This window comes from Cinclus cinclus, chromosome 23 (genome assembly GCF_963662255.1).
Source record: "Cinclus cinclus chromosome 23, bCinCin1.1, whole genome shotgun sequence".
Lineage (NCBI taxonomy): Eukaryota > Metazoa > Chordata > Aves > Passeriformes > Cinclidae > Cinclus > Cinclus cinclus.
This window is the reverse complement of record NC_085068.1, coordinates 4021915-4044008: the sequence shown is the minus strand read 5'-3', so window position 1 is coordinate 4044008 and position 22094 is coordinate 4021915. Positions and strand designations below refer to the sequence as shown.

Genomic DNA, 22094 nt, shown 5'->3' with positions numbered 1-22094 from the left:
ATACAAATCCTCTCCTTCCAGCAACACCAGCTATAGATAAAATCCTTGGTGGAACAGTGTCCACACAAGTTTCCCTGGCAGAAGAATAAATTCCCAGGTGGAGATTGCCAGCAACATCCATGGGACAGCCCTGCAGTGAAAGATACACCGACTTTGCATTTCTTCAATTTCACAGACTCAAGGGGGTGTGAAGTCACCCTTTGGGGAGTCCTTGTGGGGACAATGAGACTTTGTCCTCTACAAAGACATCCATTGCAGCACGATGGAACATGCAGGTGGATCCCTCCACACCAGCAGTGGGCAACAGCCTGACTTCCTCTGTGCTACTGAAAGCAAAAACAATTCATGTACTCTAACAATAGCTCTTGCTGGAGCTGAATTTTACCCAGTCAAGCACAACTTGCACAGACACTGTAAATTGTCCCTCCCTGTCAGCCCCTCAGGGCACAAAACACTGATTTGTTCAGTGGAATGTGCTAAATATGGCAAGAAGAGGCAATGCTGCCTGACCTAAAGTCAGGTGGGTTCAGTATTAGCAGCAAGCCAGTTCCTGGTGGAACAAGTCTGTATTGGCTTGCAGACAGTATGTTAATAGACCCTTCAGTCTGGGAGAACCTAATTGAGGGTAAGCAATCGAGGAAAAAAGTATCTCTGACTGGATTTGTACTGTACTCCCCCCCCCCCCCCCCCCCGCACAGAGCTGTAAAACACCCTGAGGGAAATCTTGCAGCCAGGTCAGAACAGTGCTGCACTCAGGAGTAAGCACTGGGAAAAGCTGAATGGGAGAAACTCGACACTGATCAGCTCTAGAGGCAAAGAACATCACCCACAAGGATGAAAAAAGGCTACCACTGCTGCTGTGAGAGCTGGATCAGAGAGAGCAGGGAACAGTCACCATGTAAATGAAGAAATGTCCCAGTGGGACCAGAGAAGGACCCACACAGCTATAATGACATTTGCCACCTCCTACCCTGCCAGACTTCATTCTAACTTCCTAACAGCATTTGGCAGTACCCACGATTGGCTGTGCTTAATTCAGCAATTTGCTTTCCTTTGCACTCTGAAACACAGGAATTCCATTAGCGTGCTCCACGCACTCTGTAAGGCATGAGCCTTGTTTGGAGTAGGGGGATGCTTGGAATGGGGTATATTTGCAAACTAGACTTGATGGCTTCTTTGCCCCTCAGACACTGCACTATCCCTATCCAGCTTCCCACTAAATGAAATGCTTCCACTGAAGTCCAAATTGGCAGGCAAGAATGCCAAGAGGAGCTGTCAGCACTGCTTGGGTTCTCTAGGAAATTGTATGTGAAGTACAGGGCACACATCCACTGCTGCAGGCAGATGTGGAGCTGTGCCAGTTCACATCCCAATCTGGCTGCAGCCAGCTTGCTTGATTTACTTCCCCTGAATCTTGGACCCCAAAGGCCTTCACTGATTGACATCTGCTTGCTAAGTGTGTCCCACACTTTTATGTGGGAAGGAAGGAAGATTTGTAAGACTTTCCCCCTCTATTACCATCTCCCGACTGCTCTCAGAAAACCAGCACAATCCTGTACATAAAAAGCAGAGTGGGGAGGAGGTGAAGTTTATGAAACCAGAAAGTGGTGGGAAGGCAGCTAGAGTCAAGCCTGCTATGCTGGGAACTGGGAGGACAGAAAAGAAAGATAAAACTGGTGAGGTAATTTGGCCATCCCAGAGAGATATTCTCTGGTATAGGCATCGAAGACCTGCTGGGGGAGTCAAAGGTCTCAAGGTTGTCATGTCTTATCTGTTAGTCATTATTTTGCAACACAGTATTGTTTTCTACTGAAACTAGTGTATATGTGTTCCAGTCTTTGCTCCAAAATGCTTAAAGGATCAGTAAGATGTGTGTTAAACCACGTAAGTGTGGTTTAACACACATCTTACTGATCCTTTATGCATACAAACCCATACAGCAATTGAAACAGCCTGGAGAAAGGGACATTCTACTCACTTTTAAACTGTGATCTCAAAGTCCAAACCTCACCTGACTGACTCCCCTCCCTTCCCAGACAGCAGTGGAGCTCACTGACATCTCATCCCAGCTCCAAGTAAGCCTTTGCAGACACTGCATTTGAAAAGTGGATGCAGAGGAGACTGAATGTATCCCACTGCCACTGAAAATCCCTTCAGCACCCTGGACAAGAAAGAAGAGCAGCTTCACTCTCTCCTTACACACCTTCAACAGCCAAAGCTCTGGGCAGCCATCCTCTGTTCCTTGCAGTGCATGCTGCATGTTCCACAACTGGGAATGCACATGCCTGTATGGGAATGCACACACACTGAAGAGGCAGCTTGTATCCTGCTAGCAAAGCAAAAAATTAAAAATAATAATCCCACTGAACACCACTGATTTTTTTCTGCTAGAGCTCCAGTATGTCCTTACAAGGACAATGACACACAGTTGCATTCAACCAGTCTATAAACCTCTCCTATTCCCTCCCACGTTGCTGCATTTACAACCAAAGGCAGCACAGAGCTGAAGCAGAGCTCCTCCAGTCCTTTCTCCTGATGACTCCTTCCTACCCTTGCTAGGGCACCCTTCCTACTCCTTGCTTTCTTAGCACCTCGGTGTCACTTTAGGTCCTCAAATCAATTTTCTGCCATTCCCTCCCAAGAGATGGCTTTGCCTATCTCAGGCTTTCCCTGGCATTACACACCCAACAAGGGAGAGCCAGAGGGAAGGAGCCAGACAAGCTGCTGGCTAACTCTGTGTCAGAGTGCCTCAGAGAGCTGCTATGTGCATCCTGTACAACACAGCCCCCTGATGCATAGAAACGTGGAAGGCCAGTGAGCTTCTTGGGTCATATTTCTACAATGCTCAAAGACTGTACTTATATTTTTGGCCTGTAAGCACGTGATAAAAGCTCAAAAATTGTCACAAATTATTTTCTGTAAGGCAGACAGCAGAACAAAGCAGGAAAGATAGCCACAAACTAAATAAACATTAAAGGTGAAATTAACATCTTTCACATCCTGGAGAAGCCAACTGTAAAACAGGAGGTGCCACACTGTAGTCTAAACCTCTTTCATCAACTTACTGGGAGGAAGATGAGTTCTCGAGTAAGAAAAGTAGCATAATGTGTACAATTTAGCTCCTTAATAAACATGGCAATTCCCTCCTTTGAAACAGCTCTTGTGAGGATGTGGAACTACAGTGGTCACAACCTAATGGATCACAGCCATTTCTCTCTGCCTAGCCTAAGAGTTTCTGTACAAACTCTTAGATCCAGGCAGCTCATAAATAGCAACTACTCAACTACCTCAAATAATGCTTTTGGAAGTTGCCATGTTCTACTAGTTTTATTATCATAAAGGGCAAAAATAAAACAATACTAGAAACATCAAAAGGCCTTGAAAGTGCTGCAGGAGAGACACAAACATTTTACTCTCAGACATGTTACAGCTACATGAATACTTCCCAAGTGCCATAGTTCAAATAAAAATATATTCATACAAATTTAAAAAAAATACAGTTTATATACACACACCATGGAATTAGCTTACATGATTTCATAACAAAAAACAGTGCAAAGAGAAAAACAAATGGAAAGGTAAGTTGCTACCACTGGAATTGTTCACAGTAATTAATAATTCAAAACTGCATAATTAACACTGCACAGGAAACCATGAGGCAAAGAGAAGGCCCCAGACTAACCCCCTAACCCTGCCATCAGAACTAACCCAATTATGGATTATTTTTCCCTTAGTGTTGCTCTGTTAAAATGTTACAGGCACCTGTGTTAGATTAAGTTTCTTGGTAAATCACTTAGCAACCAGAGCCAGGGCAGAAGCAGCATGTTGTAAAGGAATTAAGTAACCAAAGTGAGAGAACAAGAGGGATTCAACAAAAGCCCCTTGGCATGAGTCCTCATCAGAACAGAAAGGCTGCATCTCCAACTGTCAGGTGAACTTGTAATTCCTTTTATGCAGACTACAGAACAGTAACTGCATGCTGAGATTTCACTTTAAAGCAGCTGACAGGGTCCCCCACCATTCTCACTGAAAGCTTCTTTACTGAAAGAATGAAAGGGTGTTTTCCAGCTGAAACACTTGAATAAGATGCCCAGGCAGAGCTGACAGTGCTACCAACAGGTTGAAGGCAAAATGCTTCTCATAGGGAAGCATCTGCTGCCCAGAAAAACCTTGACAAGATTCTCCAGCCTGACTTGTCTGGATTGCCCAACTCTAGCCTCAGCACCAATGACAAAGACATCCTGCAGCAAAATACCCTGCTGTTTGTGTGCAGAACTAAAACACAACCAGCTTAAGGCAAACAACCTAAGAAGCCTTATTCATGTGCAGGAAGAGAAGGAACCTTCCCTTCCACACCCATCCATTCAACATGAGCAAGAGGAAAAACATTTGTCATGGGGAGACACAGGACATTCTTGACAGGTGTTCTAACAGTACAGGATTGCAAATTCCACTTGAGCGATCTGAAATCCCACAAAAACAGGATTTCTGTGATTTGTAACTACCCAGAAGCACAGATCCTTTGAATGAAAGACAGCCTAACATAAGCATATTTCAAACCTAGAGTCCAGCTTCAGGGAGTGCAAATGAGCACTGGAAGTTTCCTGGGACAGCTCAGAAGACCAGAGCTCAGGGAACACAGGCATTTTAGACAACACGTGCAGATACTATCCAGACAGAACAAACATCCTTACTCTACTTACAGGGAAAGAACTCACAAATCAAGAGCAATAGCTGATGCCAACTTCTATGCTCTAAGGAAATACAGAAAATCAACAAAGCCTGCCTTTATTTTGTCCCAACTCCCACCTAGCCAGCTCCTTATGGCATACAACAGGTTAACTGGAAGGCTCAGAGACTGTGTAGCTTTCCTGGAATACATTCCCCAAGTAACTTGTCCCAGTATCTTGGCTAAGAGAATGCTCTGTGCTTTATCAAGCCAATCAGCTCTGCAGTCCCTGAGGCACAGCACTGGCTTCCCACTGAGGGTTATCTACACAGCAAATTCAGGAGGGCAGGTGCCTGCTGGAACAATACAGGTGCTGGCCAGGATGGTACCTGCTAAAGCGCTGAACTGGCTGCAACTGGCTCCCAAGTGCTGATTTTACCCTTGCAGTTTGTTGCAGTTGCAAAATGCAACATTTCCCAAGCATTTTTAGAGCACAGACAGCCCCACATATCACCTGCAGGAGATCCTGCCTCAGTCACCAGCACCAAGTACCCCTCCTTATGGCAGCCTGAAACTACAGCAGCTCCTCTCATGACACAGATAATTCAACCAAGCCCAGAGACCATCAGTTCTATTTGCCTCCAGAAAGCAACAGAAAGCATCCTCAATGTTCTGAGGATGTGGAGTTCCCTGGTCTCTGACTCCAGCTGGAAAGGTGCCCCAGGCTCTCATTGTTTGAGAAGTGCAAGGACAAAGTGCCTACAATTGCAAAGAAATGCAGGAATGTCAAAGTGGAGTGCCACCAAGCATCTTGGAAGTCTCCTGCAGAGAGATAATAGCAACAGCTAAAAGGAAAGAGATCTCCCTTCTCTGAGATGCTGTGCAAATGTATTAAATATTTATAAACCCAAACAGAGTATCTGAGATGTAACCATTTTGAACCCAAATCTGCTGAGCTGCTCTCAAAAGTCATCTGCTGTCAAAAACATCACAGCAGGAACATTTCCCCATGAAAGGAGAGAAATTAAGAAGAAATGAAGCCAGAGTGAAAAAACATGGGCAAAGGGGAACACTTGCAAAGACAGCCATATTTCCAAAATGCTGGATTTTTTAATACTGGTTTTGCAAGAAACCATCCCCCAGAGCAGCTATTTGGTATCTGCAAACTTCAGTATCTCTACTCAGCAACTCCTTTCTTACACAAATAAGGCAACAGTTGCAGGAACAAAGGAGGAAGAGGAAAAGGGAGTCATACAGGAGGAAGGGAAAGATGCTGCAGTTCTTTGCCCAGGACACAGTGGAGGGAAATGGTTCTTTTTTCCAACTCTTTGGAAAATCCCAAAACAAAATGGCAGAACACACAGTGTCAGGACAACATCTGATGAAAGGAAATAACTGGGGGACAGGAGAAGAAAACACCTGGATCAGGAGTTGTCAAACCAAGTGCCTGAGGCTAATCAACAGCTCTGGGCTCAGGCAGCTCCTCTAATTCTCTGGCTAGCAAGATGTTTTCCAGTTCCCCAGGCTTGATATGCATGTGAGAAGCCGAAGGGCAAGACTTGGGCCTTGTGCAGCCCAAGCAGAACACGAGCATGTGTGCAGGCTTGGAGGAGGGAGGAAGCCACACCGACAGAGGGGCAGGGCCATCAAATGGTCTGATAGTGTTGCCTCAGCCTTGCCTGCAGGAATTCATGGGTCAGGTTGTGCCGAGTGATTATCCCAACAACCTTAAAGAGGAAAAAAGGAGGAAACATACAAGTCAGTATCAGAGGTGTGTCACTATGAGACATCCATAATAAAGTGGTCATTCTTTTCAACACCCCAAAAAGAGGCAAGCTGAAAGCAGTTCTTGACCAATGCTGAGTTAGAGTGGATTCAAGTTGAAATTCACAGAAACAACATCCCTCCCTCTGCCAACACTTACTCTCCAGGCAAGAATGCTAAATTAACTACACCCAAACAAACAGCTTAACCATTGCTGTGGTGTCTGACACCAGCAGGACCCCCTGCCTAGGAAGGAAAATCCTTTCCGTGTTAGATGGCATAAGGATATAAAATCCTGCAAGAAATAAAAACTTCAGTTGGAAGTAACTGTCTTTTAGGGCTTCATTCAGTTTCTGGTATTCCACATGGCATGACTTCAGATAGCTCCTACCAGAGACATTCAAGGAAGTTCTAAAGGCCAAAACAGAGAAATGGTCAAGTCTAGCTAAGAGGTTACTGTGCACTAGCAGGTGACAAAAGGGACCCTCTCCCAGCCTGCTGTGGATGCAGTCAAACCACACATTTCAGCTGGTGGAACATCTCACTGATTTTACATATGGGAAGAATTTAGAACTAGGCTGTTCTCTAGTACTTCAAGAGCATCTTGTACTAAAATGGAACAAGCCAACATCTTGTTTGCAACTCACAGGCCCTGCAGAGTCTTTGGGGAACTCTGAGGCAGCAAAAGTGGTGCTGCCTCACACAGACCAGGTCAGGTTTAAGGGAAACAGTTTCTTGTGGTTACAGGAGGTTGCTGACATCTACTGACTGCTCCTAAGCATTGTAGACAGCAAAGAGACAAGGACATTGAGTCAAGCACAGACCATTTAAACACTGCTTTGCTGCTCCTCTGAGTAGGAACAGAATACAACTCCCTTCCTACAGAAAAATATCTTGCCCCAACATATAGGAAATTTTGCTCTTGGCCTTGAATAAAGCTGTGAAAGGAAAGGCAAATTAGTGGCCTCTGATGAGTTCAAGGCCTCTCAACAGATACAAAAATGAAGAGCTTTTACAGGCTGCACACCTGAGACAGGAGAGATGCACGTCCTGCTCTTTGCAGGTAAAGGGGAAGCAGGCTAAGACACAAAAGATGACAACAAAAGCACAGTAATCAAGCCTTCAGGGCCCTAAAAAATCACATTCTGATCTCTAAAGCATTTCTGTTTGATGTTAAAAAAGATCTTAATTGCCCCAAAGATGGAAAATATTGCACAAACACTGTGGCTTCTTTGCTCAGCTAAGACAAGACAAGGACTCACCTCTCCAACTGCATTCACAACAGGTAAATGTCTGAGTCCCATTGTCCTGAACAGGTTGAAGACTTGTGACACATGAGTATTTGGAGAGACAGTAAAGGGTGATGGGTTCATGTATGGAGTGACATCCTAAGAAAGAAAAAAAATCATGTTATTTACAAGAGGCATTTTCACTGCCTATGGGAATCACTAACAAGCAATTCCTACAAGTCCTCCATTGCACTGATGCCCAGACAGAGTACTTAAATGTGGTCATCTATTTCTGCACAAATATGACATTATTTTGGTTTGGTTTGTTGAGAAATTAAACCAGTCAACACCTTCTTCTAGAAGTAAAGCACCAAGGGACACTGTTACCTCATAGCAGGGGATTTTCACAAGCAGAGAAGGCGGAGTGCTTGAGGAGCACAGGATGTTGGTCACTGTACCAAAGAATGTATTAAACACGCTCTCAATGGTTTTTAAAGGCTTTGGACAGCTGTAAATATGTATCAGGAGACACTGTCACACTGCAATGCATATCTTACCACTATCATACGAGGGTTCAGCAATGTGAGGTCCAGATCATGGATATCTGGGTAGCGGGGATAATCCTCTGACATCTCTGCATGGGACAGACGGGGCTGGCTTGCACTCTGCAATTATAAGAAATGCCACTGAACCCATGTGTCACCATTCCAGATAACACAGGGACTGCAAGCAGCACAGCAAACCATGCCCCTTAATTGCCCCCCCAGATCTCCTTCTCCCACACCCACACATACACCTTCTGCAGAGGTGCTGTTACCAAAACCTATGCAGGCCTTTAGCTGACAGAGAATGGACCCAGAGGCTCCCCTACCTCAGACAAATCTACACCGTACACTGGAGGGCAGCAGGAAACCAGCCCTGTGGGAGCTGGGCCTCAAGATACTCTCGCTGATCTCAGTGACGGAGCTGACATTGCTCTGCTAAGACCTCAAAACACAGCAGGAAAACTCATAGCATATACTGCTGGGTGCTCTATTTGCATTTAATATCTGCCCTCTATTCTCCAATTCTGCATGATTTTACATCATATATTCGTATCATATATTCTCCATATCTTTATGCAACAAACGTGTTTGTTGGATTACTTTTAAAACAATGGCTGTCCTTTTCCTGGGTATATTTTCAATTTCCTTTAAGAGCTGCAAGGGAGAATTCACATTACCTGTCTGCAACTTTTAAAACACACATGCATCCCTTTAAGTGTAAGAATAGATATATTCTTTTTGGCAGCCCATGAATATTGCGCCCAACCTCCTCAGCTGAGAAGGCAGGGATGTCTCTGCTGCAGCTCCTGAACAGGAAGACTCACCGACTGGCTCTCGGAGTAGCAAACCCCCCGGTCAAGAAGTGTGACCAGCTGTGAGCGCAAGATCAAGCCATGGAAGGTCAAGGGTCTGAAGCGTTCCTCCATGGTCCACTCCTCACTGGGAGACTGATCAGGATACAGGTTGGGGTAAGGAGTGTATCTGTAATGGATTTAACACTATGTGTCACAAGCTTCACATATCCCAACTCCCAAAAGAGCAGCTATTTCAGTTCTTTGCAACTTCCTCCTGAACATTTCAGGGACGCTTGCTAGGCCAAAGCAAGTCTTAACTCCACAAAAAAAAAAAAAACCCAAAAACATAGGAGAGAGGAGTCAAGATCCATTATGTAGTCAGAGCAGCAGAACGGGACAGTCTCCTAACTCAATTTCAAATCACTTGCTATTAAAGCAATTTTCAGTGTCATATTACTCAGATTCTAATAAAAGCTGAAGCATCTGGAAAAATGTCAGGGTAGGATGTCATTCATCAAAGTCACAATCACTGACTTAGAATATTATTCACTAGACTGGGCTTCTGCTTGGAAGTAAGAGCAATACAAGCCTGGTACCTCAGCCCAGTTACCAGAAAGGTGGTGTCAGTATCACAGCACCAGGTCATTAGCTGGGATAAGTGAGCTTTCCAGAGCTCTCACATTTTTGCAGACAAGAGGACATTGATTTCTATAGAGAACTTCCCAGGTACTCCATCCTCTCCAGGAAGTATATCTGTATAGGTGTTTGAAGGAAATGTAAGAAGTTGGACATAATCAATCCACTTGCCTGGGATTTGGTCACAGGTGTGAGCCACAGCATTGGCTCCTCAGACGTGACAAATCACTTGTTAAACGCGGATAGCAGCACTGTTTCCGCTGACACATGGAATGACAGAGACTGTATGAAACATTCTTTACAACACATCTCAACGTATGGAAAAATCCTGTTTCCATGTATTTGTGCCTACCAGAAGCTCACCTTCTCTCCAGCATCTGTTGCAGCAGATCCTCCTTTTCGGGAGGCTCCTCTGTTGCGATGTGCTCGTCACACATGTTACGCAGCTCACTTGAAGGGTAGGATTTCATGGACTGGCTACGCTTGCGCTGCTCTCCAGCTCGGGTGAGAATGCTGGATTTCTGGATGCAACAATTTTCAGACACTCACTAAGCAAGTCAACAGTTATCCAAGAGTGACTATGAACTGCTAGATCACATAACGTGTTCATTAGCCACTGCTGCTTCAGGACTTGCAGGAATAGCAAACAGGACTGTGCAATTCAGTAACAAATCCAAACTTTTCCATGTCTATGCTAAACAAGATTACTTTGTCCTCTTAACATTTGCCTCTAAGAATGCAACCCACTCTTTTGTCTTCACCATTACCCACAGAATGGAATGAAATGGAGTTCTTAAAAATTCTGTATTGCAGTAGGTGCCTGTCTCTGACCTGAATTCTGCCCAAAAGCCTAAATAACTAAAACAAGGCCATTCTGTACGCAAAACAAAACTCTCTACTCTATGACCTATCCAACAAGCAATTCTTTACCTTGAATTTGATGTTGTTACTTATCAGTTGATTTCCCTTCATGAACTCCCTCTCATTGCCCCGATTCTCTGTCACCACAGGGAAGGCGTGATGGACAGTCGTGCGCAGGATGCTGACAAGGGACTGGATCCGGGTGTGTGGGTACACATATGTCAAGTTGGGTTCCATGATGTCACTGGCTCGTAGTCTGAAGAAACAGAAATCCAAGACTGCTGCATGCATCACATCAGTGACAGAAGGCTGGTGATGAACAAACATGGAAACGAAACAGTCCCTAAACAAGATCCTGAAGGAGTCTGCTGCAGTTAAGTTCTGCTAGCCCCTTTTGCCCCTGTGCTCACCTTCACTGGTATCAGAAGTGATGGTATGCCTGAATTTTTTCTATAACAAAACATTTTATCAATGATGCACTAGAGGAAAGGTAGAATGTTCTAAGTTACAATAAAGTTCCTAAACACTACTGGGAAGAGACAACAGGTGGGAAGAAGATGACATTCCACAAGAAGCAAAATCCAATGGAATGTTTCCACAAAGTTCTTGCTCAACCTCCCAGATCCACCCTGCAGATTTCCATCCATTCACCCCCTCAGGAAGGGCTTCAGAATCTCTTTTCCTGCTGCAGGCCTGGTGCACAACTCCTTTCAGAGCAGTCCTCACAGCTGCTCCTCAGAGCAACTATGCTTGTTGGAGATGAAGCATTAACCCCCTGCATTACAGCATTTCTGAGCAAGAATCCCCACCAAAAACTCCAACCCACAGCCTTGCCAAGAGGAGCAGCCTTACTTATCCATTTCCACCCCAGTTTCCCATTCCAGAAGAGGGACTCCTCGCAAGTTCACATGGATGTCATAGATGCCTTTGTTGAAAAAGTCTCCAGTCCACTTGGCTACCTGCATAGCAAACACAAGGTCTATTGAGTAGCTGCTCCAAGTACAAGACTCCTTGGCTTATGAAAGCCCTGAAAGTAACAAAGATTCAGGGCCAGCACATGTTCAAGCAGTCTGCAGAAAGCCAGAGCTAAGACTCTGCACTCACCATGAGGGTGATCATTATGGGGAGCCCATAGGTGATCTCATTGGTGGACTCGATGAGGATGACCGTCAGGCTGATGGTCATGCGGACCACTCCTCCCAGGAATGCTGCTGCCCCGATCAGTGCAAAGGTTCCTGAGTAGATGTGATCGAGACCGATGTAACTAGAGCAAAGCACAGAGCCCTCAGATTAGAAAAACCTGCCTGAGAGCTCATGGTGCACCTGCAGCACATCCCTCACATGCACAGTTGATGCACCTTTTAAGGAGGTTGGCGACCAGGCGTCCGAAGGCAGCCCCACAAAGCAGTGATGGTACAAACAGACCACTGGGCACAGAGATCCCATATGTCCAGCAGGAGAGTAAGAAATAGAGAAGGAAGAACAGGGATAGGGTGACTGGGCTGAAAGTACCTGCAACACAAGAAGAATCATGACTAAAGAGGCACAGGTCTGTCCAAGATAGAGTCTAGCACCATCCACCCCTCAGCTCACAGCAGGCTCATCTCACAACAGCTACTGAGTCTCCCAGTCCGAACACACGTGCAGACAATGAGTAAGTGAAAAGAGAGGAAAAGCAGGTCTTTCTTCCCATCAAGGAGATCTTCACCAGTCATACTAGCAGTCCTCCAGAGCCATAAAGGCCTGAAGATGCTCCTAGCCTTGTAGTGCTGCTCTGAAGCTCTGGGATAAGAGTCTCCTAACTACTCACCATCCTGGTGGAAGAGCTGCAGGATAGCTGACTCCTGAGGGTTGAAGAAAAGTGTGGCCATGTCATTATACGTTTCATTTGGGCAAAAAAAAGTTTTGATGCTTGAATTTATATCCTCTGATATATCCTAATGCAGAACACAAAATACACAAAGGGTTAAAATTCACTGTCTCCTCCATCATCCTTTGGGCAGAATGTGAATAACACTTCTCTTACCGTTAGCCATGCTTTGAGAAGTTCAGACTAAACATCAATAGCAGAGATGGGGCCCACAACATCAATGGGCTCCTTGACCCAGAGCCTGAGTTATTTTGTACAAAAGCACAATGTAGCTTTCATCAATACCCTAAGCTCCTGTAACCCCATAGGCTGTCACTGCAGTTCTGTTATGTACTGCACGCTGTCAGTAAAAAAGCTCATTACATGCCTGTGCTTCTCTACAGGGTGAACAATATGACAGGGAATATAATCACATAAGAATCCCTCACCTGCAGGCTCAGGGTGTCATTGCCACTGTGCCTGCTGGAAGACATCTGCCGGCATTCCCCCAGAACCATGGAGGCTACGAACACCACGACGGTGGTGGTCAATGACACAAGCAAGCTCTCCAAGACTCTGAAAGACACAACAGAAACGACACATTGGAGCCACATTCAGCACTGTAACCTAGTCCCAGCTCTGCAAACGACAAGGCTGCAAAAAGCAGCAGCATAGCTTAGAATCAGAACAAAGGACACTGCAAATCAAGCTGAATTATGACTTGGTTCCCAAGGATTGCCTTAGCTCCCCTTTTTAACTGCTTGGCCCAAAAAGAAGCTATTTATGCCCAGAGAACACACAGCAGTCACGCATGAAAAGCCCCAGGGTTCAGTAATGAGGCTGTTCACATGGAAACAATGTTCCTTACATCCTTACAGGTTAAAAGGGCAGATAGGACTGGGCAGGGTGATGCACAATCTCTCAATCTCCTTTCTAACTGCTGAAATACACTTCTTTTTAAACCTGGGCTTTGCGTTTAGGAGCTGTCTAGGGCAAACAAACAGCTACTTTCAGAATAACACAGAAGTTCCCTCTCTAAAGAGCACAGATATTGTGGATTTAATTAACCAATATTATTTTAAAAAGTGAGATCAGCTATTCCTTCCACATCAGTTTGGACAAGGACACAAAAAAATCTTGCATGGAGACAAAGCTCTGTTTTTTTCAGCCTTTATGATAAAGAGCTCCCTCCACTGCCCTTATAAGAGGGATTGCAATTCTCTCTGTACCATCAAAGTTACCAAAAAATTACAGAACTGTAACATTTGGTTTACAGTGTTCACTTCCAAGTTCTGTAGAGGCTTCATTTTGTGATTTTTAAAATAGCCAGTCTGGGACTTCCTCCAATCCTACTCACAGGGTCTTCTAGACTGATGCTTTTGATTTGGGAGCACAGATACCTGTACAAACTCAAGAGAGCACGTATACCTGACCAGCTTTGGCTTGGGATGCACATTGCGCATGCGGTACTTGGCAAGTCTCTTGTTCAGGCAGTTAAAGGTGGCTCCAAGAAGGCCTCCTACAATCCCCATCAGAATGAAGAAGCCCAAGTCCACAGCTGTCCAGAGGTGGCATTTCTTATCAGACTCAGAGCACTGTGCAGAAAAGTGTAAAAAAAAGCATTACAGTAGTTGCTGCAATTTCCTACCAACACTTCTATCTCCACAGCTAGAGATTTTGAGTAGCTAAGATCAAAGGGGAGTAATTTTATCTGAGGGTATCACTGTATTGCAGCTAAGTATCAAGAGCCTTCCACTGCAATACAAGCATGTGTTAAAAGAAACATCCAAAGTAACAGACAGAAGCACAGGACTAACAAGAGACTGGAGAGCAGGGAAATAACAATAAATCTTACCTTAAACTCGCCAAAGTTCAGCAGCCCAGGGAGCTGGAAAGACCCCCAGCTTCCAAATTGAATCCCAGAGCGGAAAAAATTTAGGGTGAAGGTGGCAGCCATGGAACAGAAAAGCTGTGGAAGTAGGAAAAAACAAAACAACAACAACAAAAACAAAACAAACAAACAAAAAAAAAAAGGGCGGGGGGGAGCAAAGAAAGTTTCCCAAAATTAAGATTGGCACAGTCAGTTCTTCCTTGACACTTATGCCTGGAGAAAGGAACTGACTATGGAAGGGATCAAACTGCAGAGAGCCCAGGCAGAAAAGCCCTCTCTCCCAGGTACACTAAATCTGCTGCCTAGAGCTGTTCCATAGCTCCAGATAATACCAGGCTCATCTCTGCCCTTGATCTGTAGTAGTTCTTTAACACTGATAGAGCAGGCAACCTCCCTCCTGCCAAGAGCACTCAGGAAGAAACAGGATAATCTGAATGCCCTCATGGACAAGCCCTACCAAGGGGAGCCCTCTTCTCAAGGAAGAGACACACAGAGTCAGAATCATCACTCACCACTTTCCATGTAAGCCCCTGGTTCCAGAAGGAGGAACCTTCTTCCAAACTAAAAAGAGTCCCTCCAATTGGGGCTCCAAAGGCAGCTGCAACCCCTGCAGCTGCTCCAGCAGATACAAAATCCCTTTTATCCCTGAAATGAAGAGAAAAACAACCTCAGTTTAGCAAATTAGAGCTCTGGAGATCTTAGGTTCTGTAAAGTAAGATCATCCCCATTTATGGATATATCCCGGGGATTCAGGAATGAGAGTTAGGAGCAAAGCTGGCCACTGCCAGACACTGCCATTTGCTCATTTAAGCTGCAGCATTGTGCTCTTTCTGTAGAGCACAAACACAGAGCAGAATTCTGGTACCACACAACTGCCCAGTGTGTGAGGAACCACCCCAAACCATGGACTCCACCACTTGAAAGACTTAGTGAACAAATTCTTGTCTCTCATTCGGGAGACCTAGCCTTCTCTTAAGTATATCCTAACCATAAGGGATGAGTAACTGAGCTTTCAACCATCCACATTCAAGGTTTGAAATGGGTAGAGATCTGCTGAGCAGCACAAGAGAGCAATTATGAACATGAAGACCGGAACAGCTTGGAAGAGTGACATCCTGTGTTGTCTTGCTGTAGAATGAAACTGCAGGACACTAGAAAGAAACTGATAAAACAACTGACTGGTTCATCCCAGCCTACCACCCTCCTCCCAAGAAGTCTGCTCACATCCTCCTCTCCCCTCCTCCACATCCTGGGTACAGTACCTGTCACTGCGGAAATAGGGAAAGTTAAACTGGATCTTCCTCAAAGAGATGCTCTGGAACTACAAACAAAGTAAACACTTAGAAACACAGGAGATGGAAACTTACTCTTACAAAGCAGTGGCTTGACCAGGACAGTGACTCAGGCCAGCACTAACCTGTGGCAAGCCTGCACCCACGACAGCACCACTGTGAATCATTGGACCCTCCTTCCCGACAAAAAGACCTGGAAAAGCAGGGCTCATGAGGGAACACACTTTCCCCACCATCACCCTCCCTTGCTGACAAAGCCAGAAGAGATCAGCTCACCACCCCCATGCCATGGCACAGCTCTCTGAGCCTGCAGCTCCTCACAGGGAGGTGCTCACCTCCTGCTCCCTCAACAACCCCAAATGTTTGTGAAGACTTGCAGATTCCACAGACTCTGCACTCCAAGTGGGTGAAATCATTGCAAAACAACTGTTACAAGGACTCTGGACTGTATGGGTTATTCTGCCCTGCTGCCTTCAAGCTGCTCCTGACAATGTGTCCTGGAACATTGTCAGGTCTCTCTCTTGGATTCTGCCACAAAGAGTCACATCTGACTAGCACACTCAGAAAACCACCTGTTTCACTGATAGTCTTGATCCTTCTGTTTCTTCTCTACTCTATAAATGCACTCAGGGCTCATGACTCTGCTCCAAATCGCAACTATTTTACTGGAAAGGCAGGGCCTTCAGGCCTTCTGTGCCCTATGTAACCAGAGAAAGCATTTTTTCCCCTTCACTGACTCCTTACCCCAACAAGATCAACACACCAGAGCCCTCCTTACCTCCTGCCACACTGAAGAGCACTCCTGTAGCTTTGCACACCACTGTCCGCAGACGCACAACCCCTGGAACCTTCACTCCATTGAGGTAGCACTTAATTTCAGGAATTCCTGACCCAGCTGCTACAGGCTGTGGGAAAGAAACACTGATGCTATGGTGCACTGATTTCATACCTGACCAACAACATCTCATTAGAAATCAAGGGACCAAGAGACCCCGCTTAGCTAAATCAAATAGCATTGTGAAGCTAGTTTGATATATTGGGGCAGAAAGTGTTTCTACCAAGGATATTTCATATCAAGGACCTGTGTGAGAGGAAAGGAAGGTTGTGTAAGGAGCAGCAATGAATTGAAGTCTTACTTGGATCAGGACCAGAAGACTGGCAAGAAAAACAAACGTCAGGTTGAACCCCAGCAGCTCCAACAAGGACAGTGCAAGGCAGCCTTTCTCAGTGCATTCCTCCACTGCTGCAGGGATGGTCAAGGAAAACAACATTCCCTACACCAACACACAATCACTTGGTAATATCTGAGTCTCCCACTGGCATCAAGAGCCAAGCAGGTGCTTCCTAATCCAGCCAGAGCAGCTAGCACAACCTGTCAGAAAGCCACACTTCCTTTTCAGAGCTCAACACTGAATTAGGAGGAAGGGAAACCACTCATTCTTTTTGCTTGTGTACCTAATACTGGAAACATTTCTTGGTTTCAAGGGCTGAATTACATAAACAAGTTGAAAACTTGCTTAATCATGAACAACATGCTCAGTGGCAGAATTATGAGTCAGCTGTTCTGAGCAAAGCATGGGAACAGAAAGGAAAAGGTCACTTGAGTCTAGCAAGGCCCAAGGTAAAAGATACAGCTTTGTACCACCTGAAACTTGAGCTGGGTAAAGAGCCGCACAAAGAAATCCACAAAGAGGCCCACCTGGGAAAGAAGACAGAATTGCCATCAGGAATTTCTACAGATGAATAATGAAGACCACCCTCTAGTAAGTCCTACCAAAAATATGAACAGAAGATGAAGAAGACAAAAGAAGCAAAATTCAGAGTAAAACAGCTTTGGAAACTCAGATTTCTTCCCTCTCTCTCATTGGGACAGATCCATCCTAGAATTATTCCTGAAGAGATGCACTTTTCCATCTGATTAGTACCCATTAAAGTACTAATCTGGCAGTATTTTTAACACCCTCAACATACTTAAGGGTACAGAAGAAAACTGGTATTTAATTGAGGCATACAGTCAGATGAGTTCATTTTCACAGTTCAGCCATAAATTGTCATCCTTTTCTATTATGTTGTTTGCTTTGGACAAACAAGTTCTCCTGTATGCCAAATCAAAGGATTTGTCAGACTACTTTACAAAGAAACCCCAGCAAGTTCTGAAAGAAAAAAAAAGGCTTCTTGAAAAACTGTCTATAACATGCCGTAATTCCCAAAAGACAAATCCACCTACTAAGCTCTCATCACCATGAAAGAGAATGCTGCTTCTTCTTAACTCCTTAGCCATTACTTCTGCTTAGTCTCCTGAACTTTCCTAATTCCCCAAACAGCATGATCCTTACCAGTCCTGTACAGACTCCAATAGCAAAAACCAGCACCCACTTCACAGCTTCGTATCTTTTGACTTTCTGTTTGGAAAGAGGATTGAAAAAAACAAAACAAAAAAAGGTAAAATAAAAGCAAGACAGAAACAAGGATTTTCTGAAAGGTGGGTTTAGGCTCCACAGCTCAACAGCCAGAGGGATAAAACAACAGAAGATTGTGACTACAGCAAATTGAAAACAGCAAAGTGAAAGACTCAACATCATGCTCACTTTAAACACGAGATGCTGGGAACTATAATCTCCACAATATTTTTTTTTTCTTTTGTTATAAAGAAACCAGGAGAACACACAGAATTTCTGCCATAAAGAAGACAAAAAACCAAAGCTCCCTGCAGTGGAGCATATTTAGAATCACAGAATAATCTGGGTTGGAAAGGACCTTAAAGCCCATCTCATTCCACCCCTCTGCCATGGACAGGAACACCTTCTCCTTCCAGGCTGGTCAAAGCTACACCCAAAAAGGCTTTGAACACTTCCAATCCACAGTTTCTCTGGACAATTTCTATGGTTTTAGCTTATGAAAGAACAAAGTACTACCTTCTTGTCCATGCTCTCCAAAATTTCCAAGTATGGGTCATTGATACAGCGATCATAATCCAAACTCTGAAATGCCAAAAGGTCAATTTAGGAGAATCAGCTGCAACAGGTTGTGGAAAAAAATGTATGTCTAGAGGACCTTGTTAAAGATGACAGAAGCCATTACTACCCTCACAGTAGATTTTGTAGGAGAAAATACTCCTGGAAACAACTTAAGCTAAATATTTCAATGTCAGACCCTGAAAATCACAAAGTGAAAGAACAGAACAATTTCACTGCTCAAGCTGAGAGAGACAGTAAAAACAAACAGAAGCACAATTGATTTACAAATCTTTACATTAGAGAAGTCACATTTTTCAGTTTTAGACTTTTTTAAGTGTCTCCACTTTGACAGTGCAGGGGATAACACTGGATCTTTATATTCACCCTCTCACTGCAACAAGCACACTAGCTAGAACTCCTCTCCAGATGAACACCATAAATTCTTCAGTTTATCACAGCAGGCATTTAACAGCAATAGTTTCCCAGTCACACTCACAAAATTCCACTAGTTCTATCCACATCTTCATCTTCTCAAGCCAAGCAGTAACTGGGCTGGTGACACCCATACTGACAGCAACTGCTCTAAATACTTCAGGGCCATCACACAGTGATGCAAAAAGCAAAAAACTTCTGCAATCAGCAGAATGTGATATATAGAAAGATCTGCTGTGAGCCAGAATGACAACAGCAGAAAGGCAACTGTGACTAAGTAGGTACAGATGCATTCTACAGACACCAGAAAGCAAGACCTCCAGAGCCTGTAAATCTCAAACTGAAGAAGTGGAAAAATGCACCAGACTCTGTAAACAAATTTTCTCAACAGGAGTTTTACTTGAGACCAGACAGTCAACCTACTCACAGAGCTTTATCCCAGAAACATACAAAGATGAGGAACAGTTCTTTGCAAGCACAGCAACTCTTGGTATTTCTGCAAATGCCAATACAACCTAATGATCCATACTGAGTATCTGCCCCATTACAAACTCTAACAGATCAAAACCTGTCTGCAGGTCTTACCACATTAATATGAGAAGCTGCTATTAGTTACTTCCCCACCTCATAGTCTTTGCGTGGAAGGATCTCATCCTCCTCTTCATGAGTTTCTCCTAGGATCGTCTACAAAACAAATGCAAGAAAGGAAAATCATGGCAGGACTGAATGCATCTACAGCTGTTCATGAACACTGGTAGCAAAGCCAAAATTAGAGAGGTCCTATACCATCGTTGCTTATAAATTCAGTGTGTGGATTACCAAATCTCCACTTACTTCGCCATAATGCCAAAGGATCTTACCTAAGAACCAGAACACACATCATTTCTATATAGGAGGTCCCGACAGCAAAGCCCTAACCCACATCCCACTTCCTTCACAGCAATAGGTTACAGGGGAGCATAGGACAACAGTTTTGAAGAGAGGACTCAGCAGTGCTAGAGTCAGAGAGAGACCCAGGCAGCATCACTCCCCCTTACAGCTGCGAGGGGCAGCAGCTTCATGGGCTGGGATACGAGGCCCAGACAAAGAATGCGGTCCGGGATAGGGACAGCACTGGTGGTGAAGCACCAGGCCCGGCAGTAAAACGGACGGGAACGAGCAACGGCGCCAGGACGAGCATCGGATGAGAGACTGGGCCAGGAGCAGCACCCTGAGGTGGCGACACCGGTCCCTGAGGCGCTGGGCCTAACACTACAGCAGCGCTCCCCAGAGCCGAGCGGGGCCGGGCCGAGACCCGGGGTGAAGGGGCTCCGTCAGCACGCACGAATCCGGAGGGATATGGGGGGGGGTGTCAGCGGGCGGCTGGGGGAGCGCGGGGCGGTGGCCGTACCAGCTCCTCGGGGGTTCGGCTCTCCCGCTCGCCGCAGCAGCAGCAGCACAGTCCGGCCCCGCACCCGCACCGCGCCATCTTCCGCCGCCGGCCCCGCCCCGCCCCGCCGCGCGTCACCCCGCGCGCCGGCCCCGCCCTGCCCTGCCCGGCCCCAGAGACCCACAGCTCCAGAGCCTCAGAGCCCCACAGCCTTCTTACAGCTCCAGAGCCTCAGAGCCCCACAGCCTCACATCCCCAGAGACCCAGAGCCTCACAGCTCCAGAGCCCCAGAGCCCCACAGCCCCAGTGACCGACAGCCTCACAGCCCCAGAGCCTCACAGCCCCAGAGCCCCAGAGCCTCACAGCCCCAGAGCCCCAGAGCCGCGGTTAGCCTCGCCTACACGCGGCCACGCTCCCACAACCGGCCTGACCGCGCCCCCGCGCCCGCTCGTTCTGGCCGCACCCCCGAGGCCTCGCCCGGCCCCGCCGCCGCAGCCCCGCCTCGCGGCGCCATGTCCACTGAGGGTAGCTGCAGGGCTCCACATGACCCGCCCGGCCGCGGCCGCCCTTAAAGTGCGGCGGGAGGGTAGCCCGGGCAGCGCCCGGCGCCAGCCGCAGGTGAGCGGGGCCCGGGAATGGGGGTCCTATCGCTGCCCCAGTGCTGGGCATTCTCCGCGGCGGGTCTGGCTGCTCCGGGCCGGGCCGTGCACCCGTCGGGGTCAGCTGAGGCGAAGGGGCGATCGAGCTGCAGTGACCCTCGCCCGGCACTCGGGACCGCAGGTGCTGCTGCTCCCCTTCTCCCCCGGCGGCCCGCGGGGCTGCCAGGCTCCCTCCGGCCTTTCCCCGTTGGCTGTCCCGGGGCCGAGCCGCTGCCCCATCAGCTACTCCGGCGGTGGATGCAGCCGCGGGCCCCTGGGTTGCCTGGCCGGCTGTCAGCCTGATACCGTGGCCCTGGAGCAGGCCCGTGCAGCGTGTGCACTCTGTGAGAAGCGTGCATCTGGTGCAGCCGAGTTCAGTCTTGAGGGTAGAAGTGAGTGTAGGGAGATGTAGGTTCCACGCTCTGTGTGTTGTCAGCTCGGGGCTGGAAGGAGTTTGAATACCTCCAGCATCATAATAACACGGCAGGTACATCCATGCTGAGCATCAGCAATGTGGTGAGCAATAGATCTTTGAACTCTGCAATGTGACAAAGACAGGAGCAGGAGTGTTGACAGGTGTTAAAAATTGTCTTTGCTGCTGTTCTTGTTGTTTAGGTTTATCTTTTTTCTCTTTGCAATAACTAGAAGTATCTGCCAGCAAATCTGTGATGCATATCATGGTAAGGAAATTGTTCCAAATGCTGCCTGTAGACAAAAATCTAAGTGAGCCTTTCTCATGTCTTCATTATTTGATATTGCTAGTAAGATAAAGACCTTTCCTCAACAGCAAGTCCCACAGAGACATAAAGACCTGAACCCTTTTTCCATATGATGGGTGTTAAATCTCAAAACAGAAAACAAAGCTCCTTTGATTTGCCTACAGTGCTGTGCCATGCTTGCTAGGAATGAGATGTTGGGAGTTGACAGCACATGATTGTGAGCTGCTTGAGCACCAACATGTGCTTGGGGATAATACTCCCAGATTAGTGCATGTGGATGTCAGGCAAAGTCCTCTGAGCTTGGTCAGGGCTGTGACTGTGCACCCAGTTGGATTTGCTTCACTTTGTCAGTAGGACTGTGCTGCTGATTTTTACCACAGCTACTATGTTGGTACACAAGAGATCTAAGGCTCCCGGTTCCCCTTGGAACAGAAGGCCAGCGCTTCTTT

At 46.3% G+C, this 22094-nt stretch overlaps 1 protein-coding gene across 2 annotated transcripts; it reads right to left on the bottom strand.

Moving 5' to 3' along the window:
* Window positions 1–3388: 3388 nt before the first annotated feature.
* On the bottom strand, window positions 3389–20387 carry CLCN6 (chloride voltage-gated channel 6). 2 transcript variants are annotated; one of them, XM_062507798.1, is made up of 23 exons: window positions 20310–20387; window positions 19544–19603; window positions 18446–18511; window positions 17867–17932; window positions 17163–17229; window positions 16667–16773; window positions 16309–16435; window positions 15656–15723; window positions 15501–15559; window positions 14751–14883; window positions 14203–14316; window positions 13776–13942; window positions 12797–12923; window positions 12309–12435; window positions 11857–12010; window positions 11603–11762; window positions 11351–11457; window positions 10568–10754; window positions 10001–10158; window positions 9032–9188; window positions 8220–8327; window positions 7696–7821; window positions 3389–6396 (listed from the first exon to the last, which is right to left on the bottom strand). In XM_062507798.1, exons 1-23 carry the CDS (start codon window positions 20385–20387, stop codon window positions 6316–6318), a joined length of 2604 nt encoding a protein of 867 aa, XP_062363782.1. In that variant the 3' UTR covers window positions 3389–6315. The 2 variants fall into 2 exon arrangements, with proteins under 2 accessions (XP_062363782.1, XP_062363783.1); XM_062507799.1 differs by lacking the exons at window positions 18446–18511; window positions 19544–19603; window positions 20310–20387 and having other exon boundaries at window positions 16667–16770; window positions 17867–18298.
* Window positions 20388–22094: the final 1707 nt, after the last annotated feature.

What these genes read in the sequence shown, in the direction of transcription:
- CLCN6 (XM_062507798.1), bottom strand. Translation starts at nt 20,387, where the DNA reads ATGGCGCGGTGCGGGTGCGGGGCCGGACTGTGCTGCTGCTGCTGCGGC. An exon ending in GCTCTTCAGTGTGGCAGGAG is followed by an intron (nt 15,724 to 16,308) that starts GTAAGGAGGGCT and finishes CTGCTTTTCCAG; the next exon opens with GTCTTTTTGTCGGGAAGGAG. An exon ending in GCAGCTCTTCCACCAGGATG is followed by an intron (nt 12,011 to 12,308) that starts GTGAGTAGTTAG and finishes CTTGTGTTGCAG; the next exon opens with GTACTTTCAGCCCAGTCACC.